Genomic DNA, 27,125 nt, shown 5'->3' with positions numbered 1-27,125 from the left:
AGGTACCCCCCAAACAGCAAGCGTCCAACCTTCATGGCCCTGAAGTCCTTCTTCATCTTTTCAGGGATCCCCGTCATGAAGGAGAGCTCAGGCAATAGCAGGATTTCCCCCTTCAGCAGCTGAGACAAGAAAACAGGAAAATGAGGGACAGAGATGGCACCCTGGGGCCCACTGGAGGTGGGTGCAGGTCTGCACTGATACACCTGCCACCGAGGAACTTTCATAAAAATCCCAGGGGAGAGAACAAGAGGACAGGAAACACTGCATGTAGTCTACCCTTAGTGTCCTCTTCGTGACAGCCGCTGTTTAAGTGAGGGAAAGTGGGGGGAGGTTGGCCCTATTGAGCCTCAGGACAATGGCAAGACGGCTGGTCAAGCTCAGTGCTTCTCCTCAGCAGAAGAGGTGAGGCCAGAGAGACAACTCTGCAGTTAAAAACACTGGCTGCTTTTGCAGAGGAATGAGGTTTGGGTCCCAGAACCCACATAATGTCTTACGACCATCTGAAACATCTCAGACACCTTCTCTGACCTCAGTGAGCTTTGGGCATGCATGTGGTGCAGAGACATACAGGCAGACATAAATAAATCTAGATGTTTCTTAATTAAAAAAATAGATCAAGGGGCTGGAGAGATGGTTCAGCAGTTAAGAGCATTGCCTGCTCTTACAAAGGTCCTGAGTTCAATTCCCAGCAACCACATGGTGGCTCGCAACCATCTGAAATGAGGTCTGGTGCCCTCTTCTGGCCTTCAGGCATACATACAGAAAGAATATTGTATACACAATAAATAAATTAAAAAAAATAGATCAGGAACAATATCAAGGCAATTCTCTGGGCCCTTCTCCTGTTATACAGATTTGCATCTGAATCTACAGATTTACTTGTGTTTTTTTAGATTCATTTTTATTATTTTAATTATGTTTATGTGTGTGATGGAGTATACACACATGAATGCAAGTGCCTAGAGCTCAGAGGTGTCAGATCCCTTGGAGCTGGAGTTATAGGTAGTTCTAAGCTGCCTGATGTGGGTGTTGGGATTTGAACTCAGGTCCTGAGAAAGAGCACTTATGTTCTTAATCACTGAGCCATCTCCCCAACCCCCATAAACTCAACATTTTCTTTCTTTCTTTCTTTCTTTCTTTCTTTCTTTCTTTCTTTCTTTTTTTATTGAGGCAGAGTCTCACTACAGAGCTCTGATTGGCCTGGAACTCACGATGTAGATCAGGTTGGCCTTCAACTCAAGAAATCTGTCTGTCTCCTAAGTGCTGGGATTACAGGCATGTCCTACCATGTCCAAATCAGAGTTTTAATCTCTTTCTCTTTTTAAGAGTGTTTAGTGTGCATGTATGTATATGTGTGTGTATATGTATGTATGTATGTATGTGTGTGTGTGTGTATATATATATATATATATATATATATGTGTGTGTGTGTGTGTATATGTATATGTATGTATGTATGTATGTACCTGGGTACCACAGAGGCCAGAAGAGGGCTTCAGATCCCCTGGAACTAGGTTCACAGACAATTGTGAGCTGTCATGTGGGTGATGAGAATGGAACCCAGGTCCTTCTGAAGAACAGCCAGTGCTCTTAACCCCTCTATCATATCTCCAGCCCCCAGAATTTCCATCTTTATTTATACAAAATTCTCCTTAATGCCTTTAACCTAATTGTTCATTTTGGTAGTCAGCTCCTCCTGATGTGGCCTAGCAACTCTGGCTAGAGGAAACATAAAGCCAGGCCCAGTGAGCCTCCCACACTGCAGACCTGCGGACATGCCTGTGAGTGCACACATATGAAGTGGCCGACAGGACAGAGAACTATCACTCACTGTGCCGTGGTTATTCTGTCTCTCACTGGGCCTGTGGATGAGCAGTGGCTGGTCATCTTCCTTAACTGTGATCCCGTAGTTTTTGCTGGAGTAAGAGAGTAAGAAACAGTGTCACCCCTCCCTGCAGCTCCGGCCAATGCTGCTACAGCTTACAACAGGCACAGGGCCCTCTGAGAATCCATCAGAAACCGATCATAGTAGACTTAAGTGGAAGAGGCAGGCTACAGTTTCCTTGCTAGTAGACGAAGAACAGAAGCTGTAAGCCCAGGAGAGAAGCGTGTGAAAGATCATCATGCTTAAGGGCTCGGACAATAAAAGTCTACTGATTAAAGAGCTGAATTCCACTTCTCTCACCAGACAAAAATCAACAAGAGAAATACAATTCACAGCCCAAAATTCACTTATGTAGTTATTGCCAAAAGAACCTACTGTAAAGGCAACACATTCAGGCCAGAGCCCACAGACAAGCTCACTCGGTCTCGGGAGTATTACTAGTTTATGGATCTGAACAGTGTCTGTACCCTGCTATTAACCGTACTCAATAACCCAGAGACTGGGAGAGCACATCACACCCCCATCCTCAGACCCAATCGAGCCTCTCTACCTGTAGTACTCCAGGAATGTGATCTCCTTCCCATCAGACATCACAAAGCTGTCTTTGGGGGTCTTGTTCCAGTCCACATCGTCGATACGGTAGGTGCGGTTGTTGTAGCGGGTGATGACAATACTGCCAACCAGGAGCTTGCTGCACTCGTCCTGGAAGTGCTCCTTGTTCTGCTGGTAGATAGCATGCCTTCGGGGAGAGGCAAGAGGCTTTGCATGGCATCCGTACACTCAGGGTCATAGGAAAAGGGATGGGGGTGCCAAAAAAATGAGGAAAGGCCTAAGGACTGATCACAGCTTTTACTCCTTATGAGTCACAGTCATGATGTGAGTCACCTACCCTTTTCATTTTAGCACTTATTGTTATTGTTTTAATTATGTGCATGTGGTGTGTGTGTGTCTGCAGGAAGGCATGTGCATGTAATTGCAAGTGCCCAAGGAGACAGGCAGCATCAGCTCGGGCAAGTGCTCTTAGCCATTGGGCCATCTCTCTAGTCAACCCCAACTCACTTCCTCTTTGGGAAACATGGTTTCACTATAATGTAGCCTTGGCTGGCTTGGAATTTACTATGTAGGCCAGGATGGACTTGAACTCACAGAGATTTGCTTACCTCTACCCTTAGGAGTCTAAAGGTGTTAACCACACTCAGGTAACTGCTGGTTTTTTAACTGAGGTTCCCCAAAGAAAAGTCACTTGCATTGTTAAAAAAAAAAAAGAAAATGCTCACACCTTTAATCCCAGTATTCAGGAGGGAGAGGCAGGTGGATCTCTGAGTTTGGCCAGCCTGGTCTAGAGTGAGTTGCAAGACAGCCAGAACTGTTGCACAGAGAAACCCTGTCTGAAAAAACAAACAAAAACAAAACAAAAATTGAGACCAGAAAGCTAGCTCCGTGGTTTAGAGCACATGATCTTTTTTTTTTTAATATTTATTTATTTATTATGTATACAATAGTCTGTCTGTGTGTATGCCTGCAGACCAGAAGAGGGCACTAGACCTCATTACAGATGGTTGTGAGCCACTATGTGGTTGCCAGGAATTGAACTCAGGACCTTTGTAAGAGCAGGCAATGCTCTTAACTGCTGAGCCATCTCTCCAGCCCTAGAGCACATGATCTTACAGAGGACCAGTTTCAGCTCCCAGTGTGTAACATGGAGGCTCACATGTAACCATCTGTAACTCCAATCCCAGCAGATCTGACTCTCTTCGGGCCTCTGTGGGAACCGAGACACCTGTGGCGCACACATGTATGTACACACAGGCAAAACACCCATATACATAAAATTTTAAATTTTAATTACTCATGACCTCCAACTAAAACTAAGAGTGGAAAGTTCTGTAATTTGTCCATAATTTTTATTTTAAACCACAAGCTAAACCATAAGAACCATGACTAAGTGGTTCAGAGCACAGAACATCTCTGTCCCACAGCTCTGTAAGGTTGCTCTGCTCACAGAGAAGCCCTTCTTTGATGTGTGCTCATGGGGCAAAAGGGTTTGTGGCTACTTCTAGTGAACTTTAATTACTGTTTTAATCTGCTTTCTCATGCCAATCTAAAGCAAAGTGGTAACGTGGTGACGCCAGTCACCCTGCACAGCGCCTCCTGGGCCGAGGGTGCTCACATTTCATTACAATCAATAAAGCACCCACAGGAGGCTGAGGGGACAGAGCGATAATGAGCTACCCTGAGGTTATCACCTACAAAAAGTTTAAAATCCTGACCTTTTCATACCTAAAACCACACACACACACACCCCACACACATTTATTAGAACAACTTTTATACACATAAAAATATGGATAATTTAAAATCTAAAAAAAAAAAAAGCCATGAGATGCCTCGGTGAGTGAAGGCACTTGCTACTGGATCCCCAGGATCCACATGGGTGGAAAGAGAAAACTCACTTCTGTAAGTTGCCCTCTGACTTCCATATACACACTGAGCACAGGCATACACAGGAGCACATGCAAGTAAACAAACACACACACATAAATACATACATATATAAAATGTAATTAAAGGCAAATAAATTAATGAAAGAATAAATGGCTTTTATCTTTATCAAACTGAAAGTTTTTATGTGCCAAAGAGTTCTACGAAAAATAAGGCAACTGGGCCAGGAGTAGTGGTATACATCTTTAGTCCTATCAGGAAGGAGGCAAAGGCAGGTAGACCTCTGTGAGTCCCGAGGCCAGCACTGTAAGTTCCAGACCAGTCAGGGCTACATAACCAGATCCTGTTTCACAAGAAAGAGGGAGGGTAGAGGGAAGGAGGGAAGAAAGGTGCTGGCTAGTCTTTTTTTTTTTTTTTTTTTTTTAAATATTTATTATGTATACAATATTATGTCTGTGTGCATATCTTCAGGCCAGAAGAGGGCACCAGACCTCTTTACAGATGGTTGTGAGCCACCATGTGGTTGCCGGGAATTGAACTCGGGACCTTTGGAAGAGCAGGCAATGCTCTTAACCACTGAGCCATCTCTCCAGCCCAAGGCTAGTCTTATCTGAAAGGAGAGAACCTCAAATGTGAACATGCCTCCATAAGATTCAGTTGTAAGGTATTTTCTTTTTTTCCTTTCTTGGTTTTTCAAGACAAAGGGTTTCTCTGTGTATCCCTGGCTGTCTTAGAACCCACTCTGTTGTCCAGGTTGGCCTACAGAGATCCTATAGAGACCCGCCTACCTCTGCCTCCTGAGTGCAGGAATTAAAGGCATGAGCCACAACTCACAGCTGTAAGGCATTTTCTCAATTAGTGATCAATGTAGAAAAAGCCCAGCTCATTGTGGGTGGGGCCATCCCTGGGCTGGTGGTCCTGGATTCTATAACAAAGCAGGCTGAGCAGGTCATGAGGAGCAAGCCAGTAAGGAACAGCCCGCTATGGTCTCTGCATCAGCTCCTGACTCCAGGTTCCTGCCCTGTTTGAGATTCTGTCCTGACTTCCTTTGATGGTGAACAGTGCTGTGTAAACGTGTAAGTGATGTGTAAGCCCCTTTCCTTCCCACGCTGCTTTGGTCATGGCGCTTCATCACAGCAATAGAAACCCTAACCAAGACAGGAAAGACAACGTACATGAAAGAAAATATCCTGCATTGTGTATCTGACAGGCTATCTGTATCTAAAATACACAAACCTTACAACTAAAAAAGGCATTTTAGAGCCAGGCAGTGGTGATGCACACCTTTAATCCCAGCACTTGGGAGGCAGAGGCCGGTGAACTCTGTAAACTCTAGGCCAGCCTGGTCTACAGAGCGAGTTTGAGGACAGACTCCAAAGCTACACAGAGAAACTCTGATTCGATAAATAAATAAATAAATAAATAAATAAATAAATAAATAAATAAATAAAGCACTGAAGAAATCGCTCCATGGTTAAGAACACTGGCTGTTCTTCCAGAGGACCCAAGTTCAATTCCTAGCATGCACATGGCAGATCACAGCTGTCTATAATTTAACTCCATACAAACATACATATGGGCAAAACACGAATGCATGTGAACTAAAATAAATAAAAAATTTAAAAGTACATTTTAAAATGGGCCAAAGATGTAAATATTTCACCAAGATACACAAACGGCCAAAAAGGTGCAGGAAAAGCTGCTCAGTGTCAGTGGTCATAAGGGAACTGTGGTCAAAGCCACAGTGAGAGTCACTTCCATACGAAGGGGGTTAGAACAACAACAGATGGCAAGTGAAGCTGCAGGTAAGCAGGAGCCTTCGACCACCACTGGCGGGGACGTAAGTGCTGTGGAATATTAGTTTAAGGTGTGTGACATTCATTTATGCTGTGGACATTTGTTAAATGATGCAGAGATGTGTTGCATTCTTTTATGCTGCATTTGTTTAATTCTGTGGAGCTGTGTTACTTTGACTGCCTAAAACACCTGATTGGCCTAATAAAGAGCTGGGCAGGAAGAGAGAAAAAAATTGGGTTGGCATGCAGAGGGAATAAATAGGAGAAATCTAGGGAAAAGAATGAAGAATGAGAAAAGAAGGAGAGGAGGATGCCAGGGGCTAGCCACCAAGCCATACATCCAGCCATGGAGTAAAAAAAGAAGATATATAGAATAACAAAAAGTAAAAAGTCCAGAGGCAAAAATGTAAAGAAAAATGGGAAAATTTAAGTTAAAAAAGCTGTCTAGGAACAAGACAAGCTAAGGCCAGGCGTTCATAAGTAAGAATAAGTCTCTGTGAATTTATTTGGGAGCTGGATGGTGGGCCCCCAAACAGTCAAAAAACCAACAATACATAAGTAAATGTTCATCTGTTCTTGGGCTAAATAAAGGCTTAAAATAGAGCACATGGAAATGGCAACACACACACCAAGATCTGGACATGCAAGCTCATAGCCAAACAGTGAACACAACAAGCATCCCTCAAATAGCTCAGTGAGGTGACTTAGCAGGGAAGGGCTCCTGCTGCCCAGCCTATTGACCTGAGCTTGATCCTTGGAACCCATGTAAAAGTGGAAGGAGAGAACCAACACCAAAAAATTGTCCTCTGACCTCCAAACCCAAGCAGCAGACACACCTGCAAACATGCAGCATGCACACACACATTAGTAAATAAAACTTTTTTTTTTTTTTTTTTTTTTTTTTGGTTTTTTCGAGACAGGGTTTCTCTGTGGTTTTGGAGCCTGTCCTGGAACTAGCTCTTGTAGACCAGGCTGGTCTCGAACTCACAGAGATCCGCCTGCCTCTGCCTCCCAAGTGCTGGGATTAAAGGCGTGCGCCACCACCGCCCGGCTGTAAATAAAACATTTAAAGATCACTTTTTTTTAAAAAAAGAAAATACTTGGGGTTGGAGAGATCAGTGGTTTTCTAGAGGACCAGAGTTCAGCATTCATGCTGTATAGCTCACAATCTTCTAACTTCTGGTCTCCCTTGTACACATATACAGCATATACTCATACATACATAATGAAAATGTTTTAAAAAGGAAAATATAGAATACCAATATAGTAGAATATTGTTCCATGCAAAAAAGAATGCTGTCTCATGTTTATAACATGAATGGATCTTGAAAGCATACCAAGACACAGAATATTATGCATAATATAGCTTTTCATATGAAATGTTTGTAATAGACAGAAAACAAATTAGTGCGTTAGGATTACAAATCTGAGGCCAACATGGGCAAAATCCTGTCTCAATCAGTGAAAAAAAGAAAGGGGGAGAGAGAGAGGGAGGAAAGAGAGAGTGGACAGAGTGATGGTTTCTGTAGGTCTTATGGAAAAGAAGGACACTGATGACCAACGGGTGTGGGCTTCTCTCTGCAATGACGAACACGTCCTAAAACTATCTGCACCAACAGTATACAGCACTAGATACACTAACAGTCACAGAGCAGCACCCTCCAAGGAAGTATATTTCATAGTTTGTATCTCAATAAGCTGTTTAATAAGATCACACTGGGGCCAGCTAGATGGCTCAGTGGGTAAAGACACTTGCTACCAAATCTGAAGACCTGAGCTGGATTCTTGATCCTCAAGGTGGAGAAAACCTATTCTTTCAAATTGTCCTCTGACCTTCACACATGTACATATACATACACACAAACAAATGTAAGAAAAATCATACACAAGCTGGAACATAGCTCAGTGCTGGAATGCTAGCTTACCATGCATGAGGCCTTGGGTTCTGTCTCCAGTCACAGAAAAGATCAGACATATACTTATTATCTCAGTCTTTGTGGGTCAGGAATTGAGGTGGCCTATCAAGGCAGTTCTTAACAAGGTTCCAAGTCTCAAGGCTGAGCAGAAAAAAGGCGTATCTCTAACATCACGGAAGTGAGCCACTCCACGGGGCTGCCCTGCAACGCAGCCTCTGGCTTCTGCCTGGGTCTTCCCCAAGGACCCTGAGATCGCCCACCACAGACGGGAAGCACAGTCTTCCTACTCTACCCTCCTGCACACTCTGTCACTAAGATGGGTGGGAAAGCCCAGCCAACACTGCAGAGCAGAGGCCTGCACAAGGACCACACAGACCCCACCATTATTAGGAACGGAGGAGGAGCCTCTCCTTGACCAAAGTCTAGCTGGGCTCTTCCTCTCCAGGCTTCCATTTTCACCACTGCACTAGACTTTAGCAAGAATCTGACTCAATCAATTTAGCTTGAATTCCAACCTTGATATCTGATTGTCTTCCATGCATATCTGATCAAACCCTTCATTCCCATCCATCATCCCCCACCCATCCAGGTGATGTCCTAGGCCTGCCACAGCAAGAATACTCTTCTGGCTAGACTCTCTCCCTCTCTGTGGGGTTTCCCTGTTGGTAACCCCTTCTACTCTCCCTTATGCCGTTATTGTTTTAGACATTCCCACTTCCCAAGTGCATGTGTTGGTATGCGCCTGTAGTGCCAGCCACCTTGGGGGCTACCCAACCAAGAGTATCTGTTTTGTTTTGGAGATAGGGTTTCTCTGTGTAGCCCTCTCCTGGAACTCACTCCGTATACCAGGTTATGAATGTCCTCGAACTCAGAGATCTGCCATGCCTCTGCCTCCCATGTCCTGGGATTAAAGGTGTGCTGCCTGGCTCCAACCAAGAGTTTGAGACTAGCCTAGCAGCATAGCAAAAGCCCTCCTAGAACAATCCCCTTTTGCCAGTGGTCTTCATGGCTGAATCCACTCCTCCCACCAATGGTCCTCCCTCAGTCCACCTTACCCTTCCTGAACAAGTGTCACATCTCTTTTCTTTAACAGAAACCAAACTGGATAAACTATAGCAAAACTTCTGAAAAGACGAAAATTAAGGACAATTTAAAAAACAATTGTATGGCTCAGCAGCTGACAGGTAAAAGCACTGGCTGCTCTTACAGAGGTCCTGAGTTCAATTCCCAGCAACCACACGGTGGCTCTCAACCATCCCTAAGGAGGTTGGGTGCCCTCTTCTGGCCTGCAGGCATACATGCAGGCAGAACACTATATACATAATAAATAAATAAATGTTTAAAAAAAAAAAAAACAATTGTAACACAGGCAGCTGACTTGTGAATACAAACCATGTAAGCTAGAAGATAATGGAATAAAGACTAAATGTTAGAATATCTACCAAGTGCAGAATTTTAGTTTAAAAAGCAAAATAAACATCTAAATTGTCATCAGCAAATCCTAAACTAAATGACATACTCTAAGTATTACTTCAGGCAAAAAGAAAACTACTAGAAAGAATCCTAAAATTACAGGAAGGAACATAGAAAAGCAATATTTCAGGAGACTACACTGAGAAACCTGAAGGAAACTGGCAGTCAAAATTCCATCATGGAGGACAAGGGGCCCCCAGAGATTGATAGGATGTTAAAGGTTGCTAGTGGGGAGGAGCTAGCGAGGTCCCACCCTTCTCTTTGGATCCGATGGCTGCTGGGTGACTGGAAAGCAGTTTCTTTAATGACACTGGAGCAACCTACGCTGCTGAGTCACAAAAATATGCCCAGCAAAAGAGTGCACAGCGGGGAGACAGCGGCTGGCGAGGAGAGGCAAGAGGTAAGCAGGAGCAGAAGAAGGGGGGGGCAAGGGTGATCAAAATACATCCCAAACAGATGCGAAACAGCATGAAACCACCATTACTGTAATTAATATATGCTTATAAAACAACAACAAAGAGTCGCTTTTGGACCTTCCAAAAAGGACAGGAAGCATAGTAAAGACAACGCCTGAAAATTTAAGAAAGAGAACTCAACACGGCCCTGGTTGCTCAAAAGCAGCACTGCCTGATTCTGAGTGCAAAGAACTTTCTGTCTAGAGCTTCACTGATCTGAGGCTCACAGCATGTCCTCCTATGCACCCTGCTCTAAGGAGATACGGAGGACATGGCCTGCATCAGAGCGGGGATAACACAGAGGCAGCGTTAGGTCTGAGACCTGACAGGCATAAGCACCAGGAAGTAGGTGGGGGTAGCCCAGCCAAGCCAACTGGCACCAGTACTCAGGAGACACTGAAGTTGGTCCTGAAGCCCATTAAATCAATTACTGAGATTGTAGCAGCAACAGGTAACATTGAATCCATTGGGTAAACCTATTTGTTCGCTACTATTTAGAAGTTATTCCTGAGTAATGAAAAAAAATCTACTATTTCTAAAGACTGAGCTGTTCTGACCTCTGGGAAAATAGCTTCTCTTTGGCCATTTCCTGGGTCTGTAGTAACATAAAAAGTTCTGAGGATGAAAGAGGCCATGCCAGTAGCAGGGTCCCCTGAATGCCACAGATCTAGTTGACTGGCTTTGTACTGTAATCATACTAGGGGCCAACCCAGACCACAGTGAGTTCCAGTAGGAAAAAAAAAAAACCCCAACCCATCACCTCAGCCTCTGTGTGACATAAGAGGGCGATACCAGGCACAAGACGAAATCAGGGGCCCAGAAGAACCAGTTTGATCTCGTCCACCCAAGAGATCCGACTTCTTGGAGAACAGCAGATGCCCATCTCACTAGACTTCAGGAGACAGCACATCCCTTCCACTCTCTGTTCTGTTTTCTGAGACAGGATCTCACACTGTAGCTCAGACTGGTCTGGAACCCTCTACATAGCCCAGGCCAGGCTTGAACTTGAGGTGATCCTCTTGCTCAGCCCTGGGGGAGTCACCATACCAGACTTTGGTTCTTTTAATACATTTTATGATTAAAAGTCCCCACAGAGGGGTAAGTGGAGGGAATGGGAGGAGAGGAAGGAGTAGAAACTTGGATTGGTATGTATAATGAAAAAAAGATAGTTTGTTTCTTTTTTAAAAATTAAAAAAAAAATACCAAGTTTAAAAAAAAAGTCCCCACAGAGCAGAGTCAGAAAGCAATTGCATGTTATAGGTGAATCATTCACTCACATGACATCCAGCACAGAATCATTCCGAATGACTTTATGAGAGACATCAGCAAGCAGGAAGAGCCCTCCATCTGTCCTTCGGATGCTAGCTGCATAGCCAGGCCAGATCTGCAACCTAAAGAAAGAGGTGTTCCAAGAGCATCAGGGCCACAGAATTCCATGTCCCAATTAGACACAATACTGATATTGTCCTTTCCAATAATAATAAGAAAGCCCTAGGGGGGAAATGTAATCAAGTCAGTTATCAGTACAATTTTACTAAAAACAGAAACAAAAAGATTTAGTTGATTAAATTGTGGTTAGCATCGTAAAATACTGGTGAAGTTTTTGTCCTAAGTGTAGTGGGCATAATGAAGTTTTCAGAACATTCAAAAGTGAAGGAAGAAAAAAACAAACCACCTACCTATGTTGCTGTAGCACCATGGCACTGGTAGGGTCATAGAAGTTTCTCCCCACAAGCTTCATATCCAAAAGTTTCATTACCCTGAAATAAATGTGAGGGGTGAATTTCCTTTCTCCTCCTCCGAACTGGGGGTGAAACTCAGAGCTAGGCAAGCACTCACCACCGAGCCGCATCCCAGGCCTAATAGAAAAAGCTCTTTTAGTCTTAGCTATGGCTTGCTCTACAAACCTGAAGGTGCGGAAAAGTTTTTGTGTTTTGCATAATGTAGCTTATGTTTAGAATGATCTTGCTATAGAAACGTAAAGCTAGCAAGGCAGTCATCTGAAGTTTGAACAAATGGTTGAAGGCTCTCTCAGTGCCCAACTCACCAAACACAGGGTTATTTCCCAGCCTAATTGTGTTACTGTTCACTATGAACAAGTGAACTAGTTTCCAAATTTGTGAACAGCCCACCAAGGGGACTGTGTTTGTTCCAGTTCACTTTAAGTTCTGCTTCATTAAATAAGAGGTAGTTTGGGATTAACATCTGTGCAAAACTGAAAGCCTCTAAAAAAAAGATAAACAATTGTAAGCTATGCATATTCTTTAAAGATAAACAATTGTAAGCTATGCATATTCTTTAAAGCCTATAAAATATCTGCCAGCAAATATGTTTGCATTCTGAGAAGTCTCTTCACCCATAGCACTATTAAATAAACAATATTGACATCTGTTTTGGCTGGATATGGTTGCTCATGCCTGTAAAATCCCATTAGGGAAGCTGAGGCAGAAGGATCAGGATGGGCAATCCTCAGCTATTTATCAAGTCTGAGACTAGCCTGAGTTATACGAAATCCTATCTTAAAGCAAACATCTGGTCTGAAAATTCCTAAAACTAATCCAAAGGCCTCCATCTGCCTACTCAGCTACCCACATGCCTAACTGCAGGGACCCAAACCTGACCCATCGAGTGAGAGGTAACTTCTGAATGAGTTGATGCTGAGGTCACCCATTAAGTGCTTCCAAGGCCACCCACAGACACCGTGTGGCACCATCCACACTTCCTGGGGAGCCATACTCCAAGCACGGTGAACTAGAGGCGCAAGACTGCAGCAGCTTCCTTACCGCCGGAAAACAACATTGTAGAAAGGAATGCACAAGTCAGAGCAGGGCTCGAGGATCTTCGTCAGCTGGATCTTGATGCTGATCTCGGCATCATCCGTTTTCCTCTGGCTTTTTAACTCAACAACCTAACAAATATGTACAAGGAACAAGAAATTACAGACATGAAGTCTTAGCCCTAACTTATCGAGTTCTACAGCTCAAAATGTAGTTTCAACTTCCTCCTCTCTCTGCAGCCTGTGCTGGCAAAATCAGTGTGACAATAAATAGATAAACAAAAATAAATAAAATTCAAAGTTGAAATTTTAAATCTTTATTTTTTTTCATTGTATGCGAGTGCCCAAGGAGGTCAGAAGGCGGTGCTGAGTTCCCTGGTATTAGAAGGATGATTAAGAACCGCCCAGTACCGGTGCTAGGAACCAAACCTGGGTTCTCTGCAGGAGAATCAAGTGCTCTTCACTGCCGAGCTATCTCTCCAGGCCCTGATGATGAAAATTTGAGTGATTCTTTGCCACAGAGGTCAAAGTTTCTTACCACTCAACCTATGTGAAAAGTCATTTCTTAAACTTAAGTGGGGGATCTCTGCTGTGTCCTGCAGAAGTCTACCTTCTGTCTAAAAATGGGAAGGAACAAGTCAAATGTCCAAGGGGTCTGTACTTCGCCATTACTCGAACCATCAGAGCACATGGGAGTTTCACCCACACCACAATCTCCACCAGGTCTCACTTGTTGAAGCTTGACAGGAAGATAGAGAATAGACCCATCAAAAGCAGTGACGTTTCCCGTGACAGTCTGGTGGTCCTTCAGCATGCCAAACCTCATACTTTTGCACTCCACGTTAGGGCTGCAAAACAACAAAAGAGGATTTTAGTTCAGACTGAATCGAACAGCAGTCTTACTACAGCTGTGCAGTAAGTCTATTATTTTGAGAAGCAGTTTTTTGTAACTGCACCTCCACCTAGTGGTCACAGTTATAATTACACAGCTGACTAAAACAATGAGGCAAGGATACCTGCTTGGATAGAAACATTAGATATTGTAAATCTACCAGGCTTGGAGTGTATGCCTGTTGTTCAGCTACATAAGAGGGTCAGGCAGGAGGATCATGGGTTTAAGACCTCTCTGAACAACAGAGAGGGACCTGGACCGAAGGAAAACAAAACGAACACTAACCCATAATTTTCACTAGCTAGCTTCACGTGTCATGTACTCCCTTCTAGACTTAAGAGCAGGGTCAGAACACTAAGGGCCATGCTGTAAGTATCTAAGACTTTACAGGAACATACGATCGTGCATCTCTGCTGTCCTAACACAAAATCATACACAGCATAGAAACTCCTGAGTGTGGCAAAGCCCCAATGAAAGTTCACTTTAAAACAAGCTGTGGGCCAGAACTGACCTTGGGCTGACTGTGGTTCGTCAATCTCTGCTGTCTTCAGAGGCACACGTTTTTAAAGTGCTGTTTCCTTTTAAGTGTTTAACATCTTTCTTCAGGATTTACTTTTACTTATGTGTATATGCATGTGTCTGTGTGCCAGCAGAGGCCAGAAGAGGGGAGCAGTTCCCTGGAGCTGGAGCTACAGGGGTTGTGAGCCACCTGATACCGATGCTGGTAACTGCAAGAGCAGCTGAGTTCCTGTCGTGGTGGTGGGGTTTGTTTTGGTTTTTATTTCTGAACATCTCTCCAGCCTTTTGTTTTTATTTTTTCATTGAGACAGGGTCTATGTAGATCAGGCTGGCCTTGAACTCAAAGAGATCCACCTGCAACTGCCTCTCAAGTGCTGGGATTAAAGACATATCCTGCCATAAAGTGTTTTTAAAAGTTAGATTTTAATCATTTTTCACACATGGCAACTTCAACTTTTCATTAATGTACTGTAACAAACTGGCATCTGGGCGGTGGAGGCACACGCCTTTAATCCCAGATGACCACGGAGGTCAGAAAAGAGCATTGGATCCCCTGGAACTGATGTTACTGATGTTTGAGTCACTATGTGGGTACTGAGAACCAAATCTTGAGCTTCTGTAAGAGCAGCAAGTGCTCTTAACCACCCATCCTTCTCTCTGGCCCCTTATAATACTTAATAAATTTGTATTTATTAAGTAAATAAAAGTTCCCTGGTTTGTAATTTTCTACTTACGGCATCAAGTCTACATTCAAAAAATTTCAGATTCTGGAGGACTTCAGGTTTGGGGTTTTCAGATGAGAACAACCAATCTACACTTAGAGCAACATTCTGACATTAGCCCTGCTCTCCCTAGTCCGTGAGAAAGCTCAGGAGATCAGTGCACACCAGCATTTTCCATGTTATCAGTATCTCTCAGCTACCCCACATCACCTTCACACTGTGGCGGCAAAAGTCCCTGGCGCTTAGGGAGATTGTTGTTTGATGTTTTACTCTTTTGGCTTATTGAGGGGTCCGCCACCCAGCTCCCAAATAAATCATACACAGAGATTTATTCTTAGTTTTGAATTCTCAGTCTTAGCCTGGTTTGTTTCCTGCCACATTTTCTAATCTTAAATTATCCCCAACTACCTTTTGCCTCTGGGCTTTTTCCTTTTTTACTTCTGTACATCTTACTTTCCCTCTTACTGAGAGCACAGCTGAGGAGATGCCTTAATTTGTCAAGTGCTGACCTTGCACATACAAGGATCAGCACTCAGCAACCCCCACCCGAAACCCATGTAAAAATACAGGGCAGCAGGGCAGGATGGCATCACCTTGTTTTTTGGGGGGGTTTTTTGGTTTTGTTTTTTTTTTTTTGGTTTGTTTTTTTCGAGACAGGCTTTCTCTGTAGCTTTGGAGCCTGTCCTAAAACTAGTTCTTGTAGACCAGGCTGGCCTCGAACTCACAGAGATCCACCTGCCTCTGCCTCCTGAGTGCTGGGATTAAAGGCGTGCGCCATCACCGTCCAGTTACGTCACCTTGTTTATGAACTGTACGTGTGTAGTACCTGTGGAGGCCAGCACAGAGTGTTTATATACAGTGTTTTAGACAGTTGTGAGCCTCTGTGAGATGTTGGGAATTGAACAGAGGTCAATTCTGGTCCTCTGGAAGAACAGACAGTGGGTTTAACAGAACCATCTCTTCAGCCTCCATGGCGTGTCCTTGTGTCCCCACAGACAAGAGGATCTCTGGGGTCTGTTAGTCAGCCAGTCTGTCCTAATTCAGTCCAATGAAAGACCTTGTTTTGAAAGGTGTGAATGACATTCCTGAAGATGACACCTGAGGTTGTTTTCTGGACTTTACATGTGTGCATATATGAACGCTTGAATACATGTACATGCATATATAAAAACCAAACACTATGTATGATCCAGTAACCCACTTACATATATAGATCTAAAAGATATACAATCATTTCAAATAAACATCTACATACAAACCTAGATTTATTTTAGAAATTTCACAATAGCCATGACATATTTATCAGCACATGGATACAGAAAATGTGAAATACACATTAAAGTTCTATACCATATCTTTTACTGTTCTTCTGAAAGTTCCATGCATGTATATAATGAACTTCAGTAGTTTTCACCCCATTACCCTCTCCTCTCTTCCCTCTTCAGATAAAGCCATTCTTCCTCAGAAGTACTGAACTTGGGCAGAGACCCCCTGCTTGACCAGAAAGGCCACGCTGACTGCCAGAATTCCAGGTAGACCACCCACCCTCAGACTCTCTTGGTATTTCCAGCCCTGTCCCCAATGTCCTCTCTTCATCACTATCCCCTGCCCCTGACTCAGGCAGAGACCCCCTGCTCAACCACGCTGGCCAGCAGAAGTCCAAGTAGGCCACTTTGAGATTCCATCTTACACCTGTCAGAATAGCTAAGATCAACAACACAAGTGACAGTTCATGCTAGCAAGAATGTAGAGCAGGGGGACACCCCTCCATTGCTGGTGGGAGTGTAAACTTGGACAGCAACTATGGAAATCAATACGGCAGTTCCTCAGAAAATTAGGAATCAATCTACCTCAAGACCCAGCTATACCACTCTTGGGCATATACCTAAAGGATGTTCCATCATACCTCAAGGACGCTTGCTCAACTATGTTCATAGCAGCTTTATTTATAATAGCTAGAAACTTGAAACAATCTAGATGTCCCTTAACCAAAGAATGGCTAAAGAAAATGTGGCAGCCAGATAATAGTGGTGCATGCCTTTAATCCAAGTCCTTAGAAGGCAGAGGCATGTGAATCTCTGAATTTGAGTCCAGTCTGGTCTACAGAGTGAGTTCCAGGGTTCCAGGACAGTCAGGGATATACAAAGAAAAGCAAAAAAAAAAAAAAAAAAGTTATTTTAGCGGGCAGTGGTGGCACAAGCCTTTAATCCCAGCACTTGGGAGGCAGAGGCAGACAGATCTCCATTGAGTTTGAGGCCAGCCTGGTGTACAAAGCAAATTCCAAAACAGCCAGATTATTAACAGAGAGAAACCTTGCCTCAAAACCACAAACAAATGAAACAACGAGAAAAGAAAGAAAATGTAGTATATTTACATAATAGAATATTACTCAGCTGTTAAAAATGACATCACAAAATTTGCAGGCAAATGGATGGAACCAGGAAAAAACCATTCTGAATGAAGTAACCCAGACCCAGAAAGACAAACATGGTATGTACTCACTCATAAGGAGGGATTTGTTGTTAAATAAATGATAATTATGCTATAATCCACAGACCCAGAGACGCTAAGTAACAAGGAGGGGTCTGGTGGGCACAGAAGGATCTCCTTGGGAAGGGGAAATAGATTTGTGGGTTGCTTGAGAGGGGGTGGGGACGGGAACAGGAGAGATCAGGTGGGGTGGGATAGATGGAGGTAGAGCGTATGGCGAAACAAAACTGGAACTGGGAGGGTATTTGGGGGACAATGTGGAAACCTAGTGCAGTGAAAACTCCGGAACCTATGAGGGTGACCCTAGCAAGGCCTCCTGGTAATAAAGGATATGGAGCCGGAACTGGCCATCTTCTGTAACCAGGCAAGGCTCCGAGTGGTGGGACTGGGACACCAACCTAGCGACAAAACCTTCGACCTATAATTTGTCCTGCCAGTAAGATGTGCTGGGGCAATGGTGGGGCAGAACTTGCGGGGGTAGCCCACCAATGACTGGTGTAATCTGCAGTCCACACCAGAAGAGGGAGCCCATGCCTGACACTGCCTGCGTGACCAGGGACTGGAAGCTGGATAGCCCAGAGACCCAGGGTAGAATCAAACACGATTAGAAAAACAATCAATAAAACGATTCCTAAAGATGCTCTGCCACACTCATAGACGAATGCCTAACCCAGGTCATCAGAGGCTTCCTCCAGCAGCTGGTGGAAGCAGTTTCAGAGACCTATAGCCAAACATTAGGTGGAGAAAGAGCCCAGGTTGGAGGTCTCCATAGGGTTCCTCCCCTTGAAGCATGGGAACCTCATGGAAGTGAAGGAGGAGGCGCTATAGAAGAGGGGTCCAGGAGGCAGTTCTCAGAATCAACTAAGCAGGGCTCACAGGGGCCCACAGAGACTGAAGCAGCTATCATGTCTGGGTCTGCACAAGGTCCTCTGCATATATGTTATTGTTGTTGACCTGGTGTCTCTGTGGGACCGACAGTGGGAGTGGAGGTGTCTCTGACTCTTCTGCCTGCTTTTAGGACCCTTTTCCTCATACCCAGTCTTGATATGAGGGATTGTGCCTAGTCTTTTTTTTTAAAAAAAATCACAATCCAAAGTAAATAAATAAATAAAACTAGTAAGGTTTTCCTGAATCCAATTAGGAAAAAAGAGAGAAAAGTTCCCCCTCCGACTTTCATGTATTTTTAAATTTTTATTTTATTTTTATTATATGTGTCTGTGCACATATTATTTTTATTGAATGTGTGTGTCTGGTCCCTGGGGATACCAGGAAAGAGTGTCAGATCCCCTGGAACTGGAGTTACAGATGATTATGAGTCACCATGTGGGTTCAGGGAATTGAATCCCGGGTCCTCTGGAAGAGCAACCAGTGCTCTGAACTTTGGAGCCATTTCTCCAGCCCCTGGCCTTAATGTCTTTGTATATGACTCACTGAGTTTCACTAAGGTTGCTTGTATGATATTAGTTACTACAATATAGGCAACTTTTAAAGACTACACCAGTGAAGAAAATTATACCAGTTCCCAATGACCATCAACTACCACTGTCTGTCATCAGGGACAGGGCCTCATCGGCCCCTCCTCTGATGGAGGAAGGTCATTGGTTAAATAATAAAGAAACTGCTTGGCCCTCATAGGTTAGAACATAGGTGGGTGGAGTAAACAGAACAGAATGCGGGGAGGAAGAGGAAGTGAGCTCAGATGCCATTTCCTCTCATCTCTGGGGCAGACGCGATGCTGCTCCTCTCCAGAGCAGACGCAATGAAGCAAGCCGCCAGGTCGGACATGCTGAATCTTTCCCGGTAAGATTGATGCTACACAGATTATTAGAGATGGGTTGATCGGGATATGAGAATTAGCCAGTAAGGGCTAGAGCTAATGGGCCAAGCAGTGTTTAAAAGAATACAGTTTGTGTGTTGTTATTTTGGGGCATAAGCTAGCTAGGTGACCAGGAACTGGGGTGGCAGGAACACAGCCCGCAGCTCCCCCCCACTACACTCCTCCATTCATGAGAAAATGTTAGCAGGCCAAATCTTGTTCATTCTGCAAGATGACCCAGCCATAGGGAATTCACAAATGCAATGGTTATGCCATGCTGAGAGTCTGTGCTTTGTTTTCTTAGCGGCATACTTCCTATCCACAGCTCTTAGCCTTCTCTCCATTCCTTTTCTACAATGCTATATGAGGTTCGGTGGGAGGGATATAATTATTTCATTTAGAACTGAGCACTTCACGATCATTTAATTCTTAATACTCTGACCAGTTACAATCTCTGTAGGAACTCACTATGTAGGCAGACTGGCCTTGAATGAAGGACAATTCTGCTTTGGCCTCCAAGTTCTGGGATCACCATAGTGTTGCCCATACCTCACTTCTGTAGTTGTGAAAAGGAACTCTGTCATTTGCAGTATGGAGGAGCCTGTAAGACATTATCTCAAGAGAAATTGGCCAATTACTAGCTCTCACTTACAGAGATGGCTCAGTGGTTAAGAGCATGCACTGCAGCTGGTGGTGGCGGTGTACACCTTTAATCCCAGCACTCGGGAGGCAGAGGCCCACAGCTGCCTGTAACTCCAGCTCCAGGTGGATCTGACACCTGACCTCCTTGTACACCTGCACACCATGTGCACGTACCCATGCACAGACACATAAATACACATAGTTTAAAATCCTTTTTAAAGATCTCACTTATAGGTGGCATCTAAAAAAAGAAAAACCAAACTCATACAGAATAGGGTAATGGTGAGATGAGGAACGAGAGATGCCATCAAGGCAGCCGTGCTCTGTGACATGGGAGAGTGAGCTTCAGTGAGTGACCATAACTTCTAATACGCTGTTCAGAGGAACCTGAGTGTTCTCCCCGCAAGTAGGTGATGTCACAGATAAGTCAGTGAGTGCCACGATGTGTGCACACAGGAAAATATTAGGGTCAGCTCCAGTTACAGTAACTGTCAGAAAAGTGCAGGTCTCCACCCTCACATTTCCTTCAACTGTATTTCAAAACAGTTGTTTTTCATGATTCCAGCCAATGACCTCTAGAGAAAGGCTTTCCTATAATTTTACGAAGAGAACATAAACTACTAGGAACCATTATGCTTAAAAAGTAACAAAAAAGTCTTAAAATGTTGCTATAAAATTAAAGTTTTTTCCTTTGATTTCAAACCGAGTTTATTTTATTTTTTAGATTTATTTTATGACTTTTAATTATCTGTATGTGTCTGTGTGTGGGTGTGGTGTCAGGCCACCTGGAACTGGCATTACAGCTGGTTGTGAGCTGCCCAATAAGGGAGCTGGGAGCCAAACTCGGGCCCTCTGCAAGAGCAGCACATATTCTTAACCACTGAGCATCTCAATACCACACCCTTGAGTTTAACCCTGGACTGTCACTGGAGAGATATGAAATGCCGATTATGATAATATCTGTATAGGAAGATCCAGGTTTTGTGAGTTATGGAACTTATACAAGTGGCAGGAATTTAAGAAAAGGGAAAAAAATTAGATGAGTCAAGAGACCATGGGAGTAGCAGAGCACTGCCTAGCATGTGTGAGGCCCTGGGTTCAAGCACTAGGACAGCCAGAGAAAAAGGAAAAGCTAGAGGAGGAGCCTGTGCAGATCACAGGCCCTGAACTTACAGTCCATCACTTCCACTTTAAATCCATGTCTAACCTCAGACCACAAACCTGTGCCTATGAAATCAAAGCCTGAATTGGGAAAAGAGCTAAAGAACACATTCATACTAACTCTGAACTTCCTCCCAGAAACTTGACTGCAGGCTCAGTGCATGGGGAGCAGTCAGTGAGGAGCAGTTCAGACGAGTACCGAGTTACCTCCAGACGATCCCTGTCCTCTAGAAAGTGCACGAGGGAAAAAAACAGCTGCACAAACCTGAAAGTCACATGATACTGATAAACTGCTTCATTATGACACTGGATTTTGATGAGGTTCAGTCCCAAAGACTGGGGTGTTCCTTTTGATCCTTGCTTGACCAAAATCTCTCTGGAACAGAGGAAAGAAAAAAAGATAAAGAAAGAAGAAAAAAAAAAGCACAAGCCAGGCATGAGAATAAACAACTTAGTTCCGTCTATTCTGGAGGCTAAAGCAGAAGATCCCTTGAGCCCAGAAGTTCAAAGCCAGCTGGGACTACATCATACATACATACACACACAGCATATACCCCAATAACCAACTGACCAGTCCCCATCAACAAGGAAAAAACTGGGAAAATAATTTTTTCCCATTCCACTTACAGCTACACAAACTGGGAATCAAAGTGTACAAGTGCAGCCACGTCAAATTACATGGTAAAGGTCATCCAGGCTGCCCTGCAAACAGGGCTAAAATAACCAAGGCCAGCTCTCTAGGGACAAAGAATTACTTCCAGAGAGAGAGATGAGCGGTTGCTAATACTCCTCCTAGGTGACATCCTTATCTTCAACATGACAGCAAACGGTCAGTGTCATGTGGAAGGCAAGTGACAGGCCATGTGTCTGCTCACCGGAACACCCAACTGTTTATAGTCACAATTAAACCCATCACTTCTTCAGGAATCTCTTTGCCTATCTCCTCTCCGTCAAAAGGCAAACACACTGCAACCTGTATCAGCCCAGATGAACGTGGACTCACAGGACAGCATCCACACTGATACCCAGCAGGCTGAGGCAGGCTGCAGAAGCACCTCTGCCTCCACCATGCCTCCTCCAGAGCAGAAGGTGATCGGAACTCACTTTTCCTTTCGTTCCATAGTCAGGACTGGAAGGGGATCTGCAGGGTGCAGTGGGGTCGGAGACAGAGTTAGAGGCTGTGGCAGCCGAGGGGGATCCCGAGCATTCAGGCCAAAGGCGCTGAGAGGTTTGTCCACTCCTCTGCCTATACTGCTGCCTGCTCTTCCCAGTGGCAATAAGGAAACATCAGAGCTGCCTCTTCCCAGCATTCTGAAATGAAGAAGAGGCAAATCAGGGCTTTTCTGGCTAGACAATCCACTCAAGTGTACCATTCATTTCATTTTAAAAACTGGCTGTGATTTTATTACTGAACATGATTTGGTGGTGTGCAGGACAACACAAGGAAGCCCCCAGGAGTGCAGGACCCACCATGTGTCCAGGGGATCACTACTGGGGTATATTTGACCTCAGAGCCATCAATGAGGGGCCGCTTCTCAGCTATCAGGTCCTCAAATTCATTTGCATTAAACTTAGTGAAGCGTGGATCTTCTTTGAGGGATGGGTCTTCTGGCAGCCAGAGAACTTGAACTTGGCTCTACACAGGGCCTCAACAAGTTCCTTATTCGGCAGTTTGGTGTGAATGGACATGATGACCTGGCCAGTGTGAAGCCTGGCCACAACCCTAGGGCTTCTCATAGACACATACCTGTCTAGAGCCTAGACTGGGGACAGTACTAAGATCAGAGACTTGAACAGCCTCCACAGAACTGTTTCCAAGGTCTCTTGAGCAACCAGGTCAGCAACACGGCACACACACTCCAATGCAGCTGTGCTGCAACCACTGCTGCCATGGACCCAAGGTCAGCCTTGGGATTCTCTTAAAACAGAAGCCCGCTCATCGTCCACTCTTCATGTGCACTCTCAAAGCCACCTGTCTAGGTAGAATTAAGGGGAATGTGACGCATATTTTACCATCAGGGATCTTCTCAAGAGTCAAAAGAAGCTGTGGTTCCCAGTGGAAACTACTCTCCCTTCCCAATGGCTTCCTGGATGAGCAGCCACCAACTATTCCCAGGAAATACCCACCTTGGACACCCATCTTGGGAATGTTCATCTGGATGGTAACATGCCTAGCCCAGAGCCTCTCTTTACATACTACATGTGAGATTACGGGACAAAGTGACTTGACCTACCTACTCCAACCAACTGAAGCCTCTGCCAGCTTGCTGTCCCCAGCTGCCAGCACTGAAGGATCAGGCAAAGCAGAATGGGGTTCTTCTCTGTCTTTGCGAACCATGTTAGCGGAAAAGCCTCGACCTAGAACGCCTCTGCCTGCAAGAACCAAACGTCAGCTGTTACTATGAGCTGAGCATGTCACACACGTAGGTTTCTGAAGGCAAACCATGTGGACACAAGAGCCAAATCTCACAGGCCTCCGTCACACACGAACCAAGCGACACATATGCCTCCGCATTTCCAGTTGATTTCTACATACCTAGAGAAGGCACGTCTCGTTTCGAAGGGCTCCGGAAGGACGTATCAAGGCCCATGCCACGGAACATGGACACCAGACCCACAGACTCCTAGGGAAAGGTTATTAGTAAGGTTATACTAAGAAGTGGATTGGAACCCTAGAAACAACAGCTTTCTAAAAAAAAAAAAAAACGCCTTCTCCAAATTCTATCAATGTTATAAGAATAAGAGATATCAGCTAGTGAGATGGCTCAGAGAATCAAAGTGCCTACTGTCAAGCCTGAGACTCGGAGTTTGATCCCTGGGACCCACATGGAGGAAGCAGAGAACCACTCTCACCAGTTGTCCCCTGACCACACCTGCTTGTCACATGTGCCTGTGCACACACGCAACACGCATCTACACACAAAATAAATGCAAGTTAAAAACTTTTTTAAAAAAGGATAAAGTTCTTCATAAAAAATTTCAACACTTCTTATCACCTCTTAGTAGACTTTAAAGTAAATGTAGTTGAGTTAAAAAACTTTGAATTTAGGGGGCTGGAGAGTTGGCTATGCAGTTAGAGCACTGGCTGCTCTTCCAGAAGATCCGGGTTCGATTCCCAGCACCCATGTGGTAGCAGAGGATCCAAAGCCCTCTTTTGCCTCCACAGGCACCCGGTGTGCATGTGGTGCACACACACACATGCAGACTAAACACCCGTACACATAAGAAATACATTTTTTAAAAAGTCTATAAATTTGGCTAGGCTTGGTGGCACACACCTTTAACCCTAGCACTCAGGAGGCAGAGGCAGAGGCAGATGGATTTCTGTGAGTTTCAGGCCAGCCTGGTCTACACAATGAATTCGCAGGACAGTCAAGGCTATATAGAGAAAGCCTATTTCAACAACAGTAAAAACAAACAAAACAAAAACAACAAAATGATGGACAGTGTAAGAAAATACTACAAAATACTTGTCTGCTTTTCCAGGTTTTTAATTTTTATTTACTTATTTTGAGGTATGGTCACACTATGCAGCCCTTGCTGACCTGGAACTCTATATAAACTGGGGTGGCCTCAAACTCACAGAAATCCACCTGCCTCTGCCTCCTAAGTACTATGATTAAAGGCATGTACTATTCACTCAGTTACTTAATATTTTAAATTTTATATGCATGACTGGTTTGCCTGCATGTATGTATGTGCACTATGTGTGTGCTTGGTGCCCGTGGAGGTCAGCAGAAGGCATCAGACTTTATCCTAACAGCATTACAAACTGTTAAGAGCCAACATGGGAATGAAGAGTAACAAGTGCTCTTAACTGCTGAGCCACTTCTTCAGCCCTGGCTTTTTGTTTGTTTGTTTGATTGATTGATTGATTCGTTTTATTATTAAATTTCAATTTATTTAATTTAAAAATTAAAAACATTTTCTATCTCTGTGAATTAGTGTGACTACGGGCATCCGTGTGTGCCACGGTGGGTATATGTGAGCTGGAGGCCAACCTCAGGAATAGGCCCTTGCCTTCCACCTTGAGACCAGTCTCTTGTTGTTTGTTTGCTGGTGCATACCCCAGGTTAGCACATCTGGGAGCGTCTCTGGATTCTGCCATCTCCACTTCCCAGATCCCTGTCGGAGTCATGGGATTACAGAGAAGGGTCACATACATAACTGTGCCACTGTGCCCAGCTTTTCCATGGGTGCTGGAGATTCAAACTCAGGTCCTTACCCACTGAATCTTCTCCCCAGCCCTTTCCCAAGTCTGTTTCTGAGATAGCCAAGTTAAAAGGGAACAAAAACATTGGTTAATCTTTTTACCTTTTTATGGAAAAAAAAGAAAAATCATTGAAGGCTATCAGAAGATGAGGGTTTTTTATTTTGCTTTTTTTTTTTTTAATAAGCTGGTCTCAAACTTGCTACATAGTCAAAGATAAATACTGTACTTCTGACCCTCCTTTCTCCGCCTCCACAGTGCTGGGATTACAGATTTGCGCATCCACACATGGTTACGTGGGGCTGGGGATCAAATCCTAGGTGCCACGCATGTACTCTACCAACTGCCCTGCAGCCTCAGTCCCAGTCTGTGGTTTTCTTCTTCTAAGCGATGTCCACTGAAACCTATGGCTGCACTGCTGTGGGTCCTGAAAGGTCGCTGCTGCACTGGTGACAACTGCAAGGTGAGTAAAAGCCACGTGCAAACCACAGCATTTCCTCTGACTGAAATACACCATTGCTGTCAGCTTTCTCATAAAAACCTTGTTCCTAACCCTTCCAACTCTACTTAGAATAATCATAACTCCATTATCTATATGCATTCTTTACCCTTGACATATTAATTATAGATGAATACTGTTCTTAAAATCACCATAGAGGGGGCTGGAGAGATGGCTCAGTGGTTAAGAGCATTGCCTGCTCTTCCAAAGGTCCTGAGTTCAATTCCCAGCAACCACATGGTGGCTCACAACCATCTGTAATGAGGTCTGGTGCCCTCTTCTGGCCTGCAGGCACACATACAGACAGACTATTGTATACATAATAAATAAATATTTAAAAAACCACCATAGAATTGAGAAATTAAATCTGCTCACACTATAGCAGCAACAGCGAGGATCCTCTTTATCTTCAAGGAAGTTTTATCCAGGGATTTTTGAAAGGAACAAACTAAACAACTATTACCTTGGAGGCAAGATTGTTGCCAGTACTACAGAGCTAATCAGAGTAGAATTTCAACACTCAGAAGCAGCAACAGGTTGTGTTTGAACTTCTCATTTATATATGAAAGGATGAAAAAAAATGAAGAAAAGAGAGGACCAAAGCTAGAAACCAACCCAAGGCAACCATGCCCATCTAGTGTTTATTTTCAGGCACTTTCACTAGGACCTGAATTGCACAAGATCCAACTACTTGCCCAAAACAAACAAAAAATAAAAATAACAGTCCTTGATTTTACACAAAGTATCCTATTTCCTAAGCCCTCTGAAGTAGTCTTACCTTTTGTACTGGCTGGAGCTGTGGACTGGATTCCTCTGGCTTTCTAAACACAAGGCCTCTGCCTGGAGGTCCTGCCCTATCCCAGCCTGAGTCCAAAGGTCTAGTTTGGGGCCAACAGCCTGGCATCCGAACGCACTGAGATGGAGGGACAGGGGTGGGCCCCCTGAACAATGGCCGGACAGGATCCATCGAGAGACTGTAGAAATGGCTGCCGATTCTGTTCTGATTACCTGCCAGCATTTTCAAAGGATTAGATCTATACCATCTATTGTAAATAGAACTTTTCTGCTGAGAGTTGAGAGATGTACTAATCTATGGCTGTAATAAGTCTTTAGGAGTCAGTTTAATACTATGTCCACTAAGCAGAATAACAGTAACAAGATTCTACCCTGAGACCTAGGACCTGTCTAGTCACAAGTTCTTGGCCCGACAATGATGCCAGGTATGACTTTCATCTTGTGCAGTGAGACTTATATACAATCAGAAAGTGGACAGTTACTGCTTGAGCCATACCAGCTCCCTGCATGGAGAGAACAGGTGGGCACGAAGTCCATCCCTAGCCAAGGAGCTACTGCAATTGATAGCTGGGCGGTGGGGAGCCTTATCAATACAGCGTCTAGTAAACTGCCATGCTCCAGAAAAAGGCCACACAT

General features: G+C 44.2%; 1 protein-coding gene across 2 annotated transcripts in view; it reads right to left on the bottom strand.

The window, feature by feature from the left end:
* Positions 1-26,670, bottom strand: part of Piwil2 (piwi like RNA-mediated gene silencing 2) — a 56,478-nt gene extending 29,808 nt beyond the window's left edge. The window contains exons 1-12 of one of the 2 annotated variants that reach the window (XM_057786609.1): positions 26,473-26,670; positions 23,522-23,609; positions 23,220-23,358; positions 22,090-22,296; positions 21,251-21,361; positions 13,474-13,591; positions 12,751-12,875; positions 11,647-11,727; positions 11,245-11,358; positions 2,436-2,624; positions 1,832-1,916; positions 30-119 (exon numbers count right to left, since the gene is read on the bottom strand). In XM_057786609.1, the coding sequence (XP_057642592.1) occupies positions 30-119; positions 1,832-1,916; positions 2,436-2,624; positions 11,245-11,358; positions 11,647-11,727; positions 12,751-12,875; positions 13,474-13,591; positions 21,251-21,361; positions 22,090-22,296; positions 23,220-23,358; positions 23,522-23,609; positions 26,473-26,661 (1,536 nt within the window). In that variant the 5' untranslated portion in view covers positions 26,662-26,670. The remainder of the gene's footprint in view (positions 1-29; positions 120-1,831; positions 1,917-2,435; positions 2,625-11,244; positions 11,359-11,646; positions 11,728-12,750; positions 12,876-13,473; positions 13,592-21,250; positions 21,362-22,089; positions 22,297-23,219; positions 23,359-23,521; positions 23,610-26,472) is intronic. The other variant, XM_057786608.1, reaches the window with a different exon arrangement.
* Between the last annotated feature and the right edge of the window lie 455 nt (positions 26,671-27,125).

This window comes from Chionomys nivalis, chromosome 12 (genome assembly GCF_950005125.1).
Source record: "Chionomys nivalis chromosome 12, mChiNiv1.1, whole genome shotgun sequence".
Lineage (NCBI taxonomy): Eukaryota > Metazoa > Chordata > Mammalia > Rodentia > Cricetidae > Chionomys > Chionomys nivalis.
This window is presented reverse-complemented; position numbering and strand designations above follow the sequence as displayed.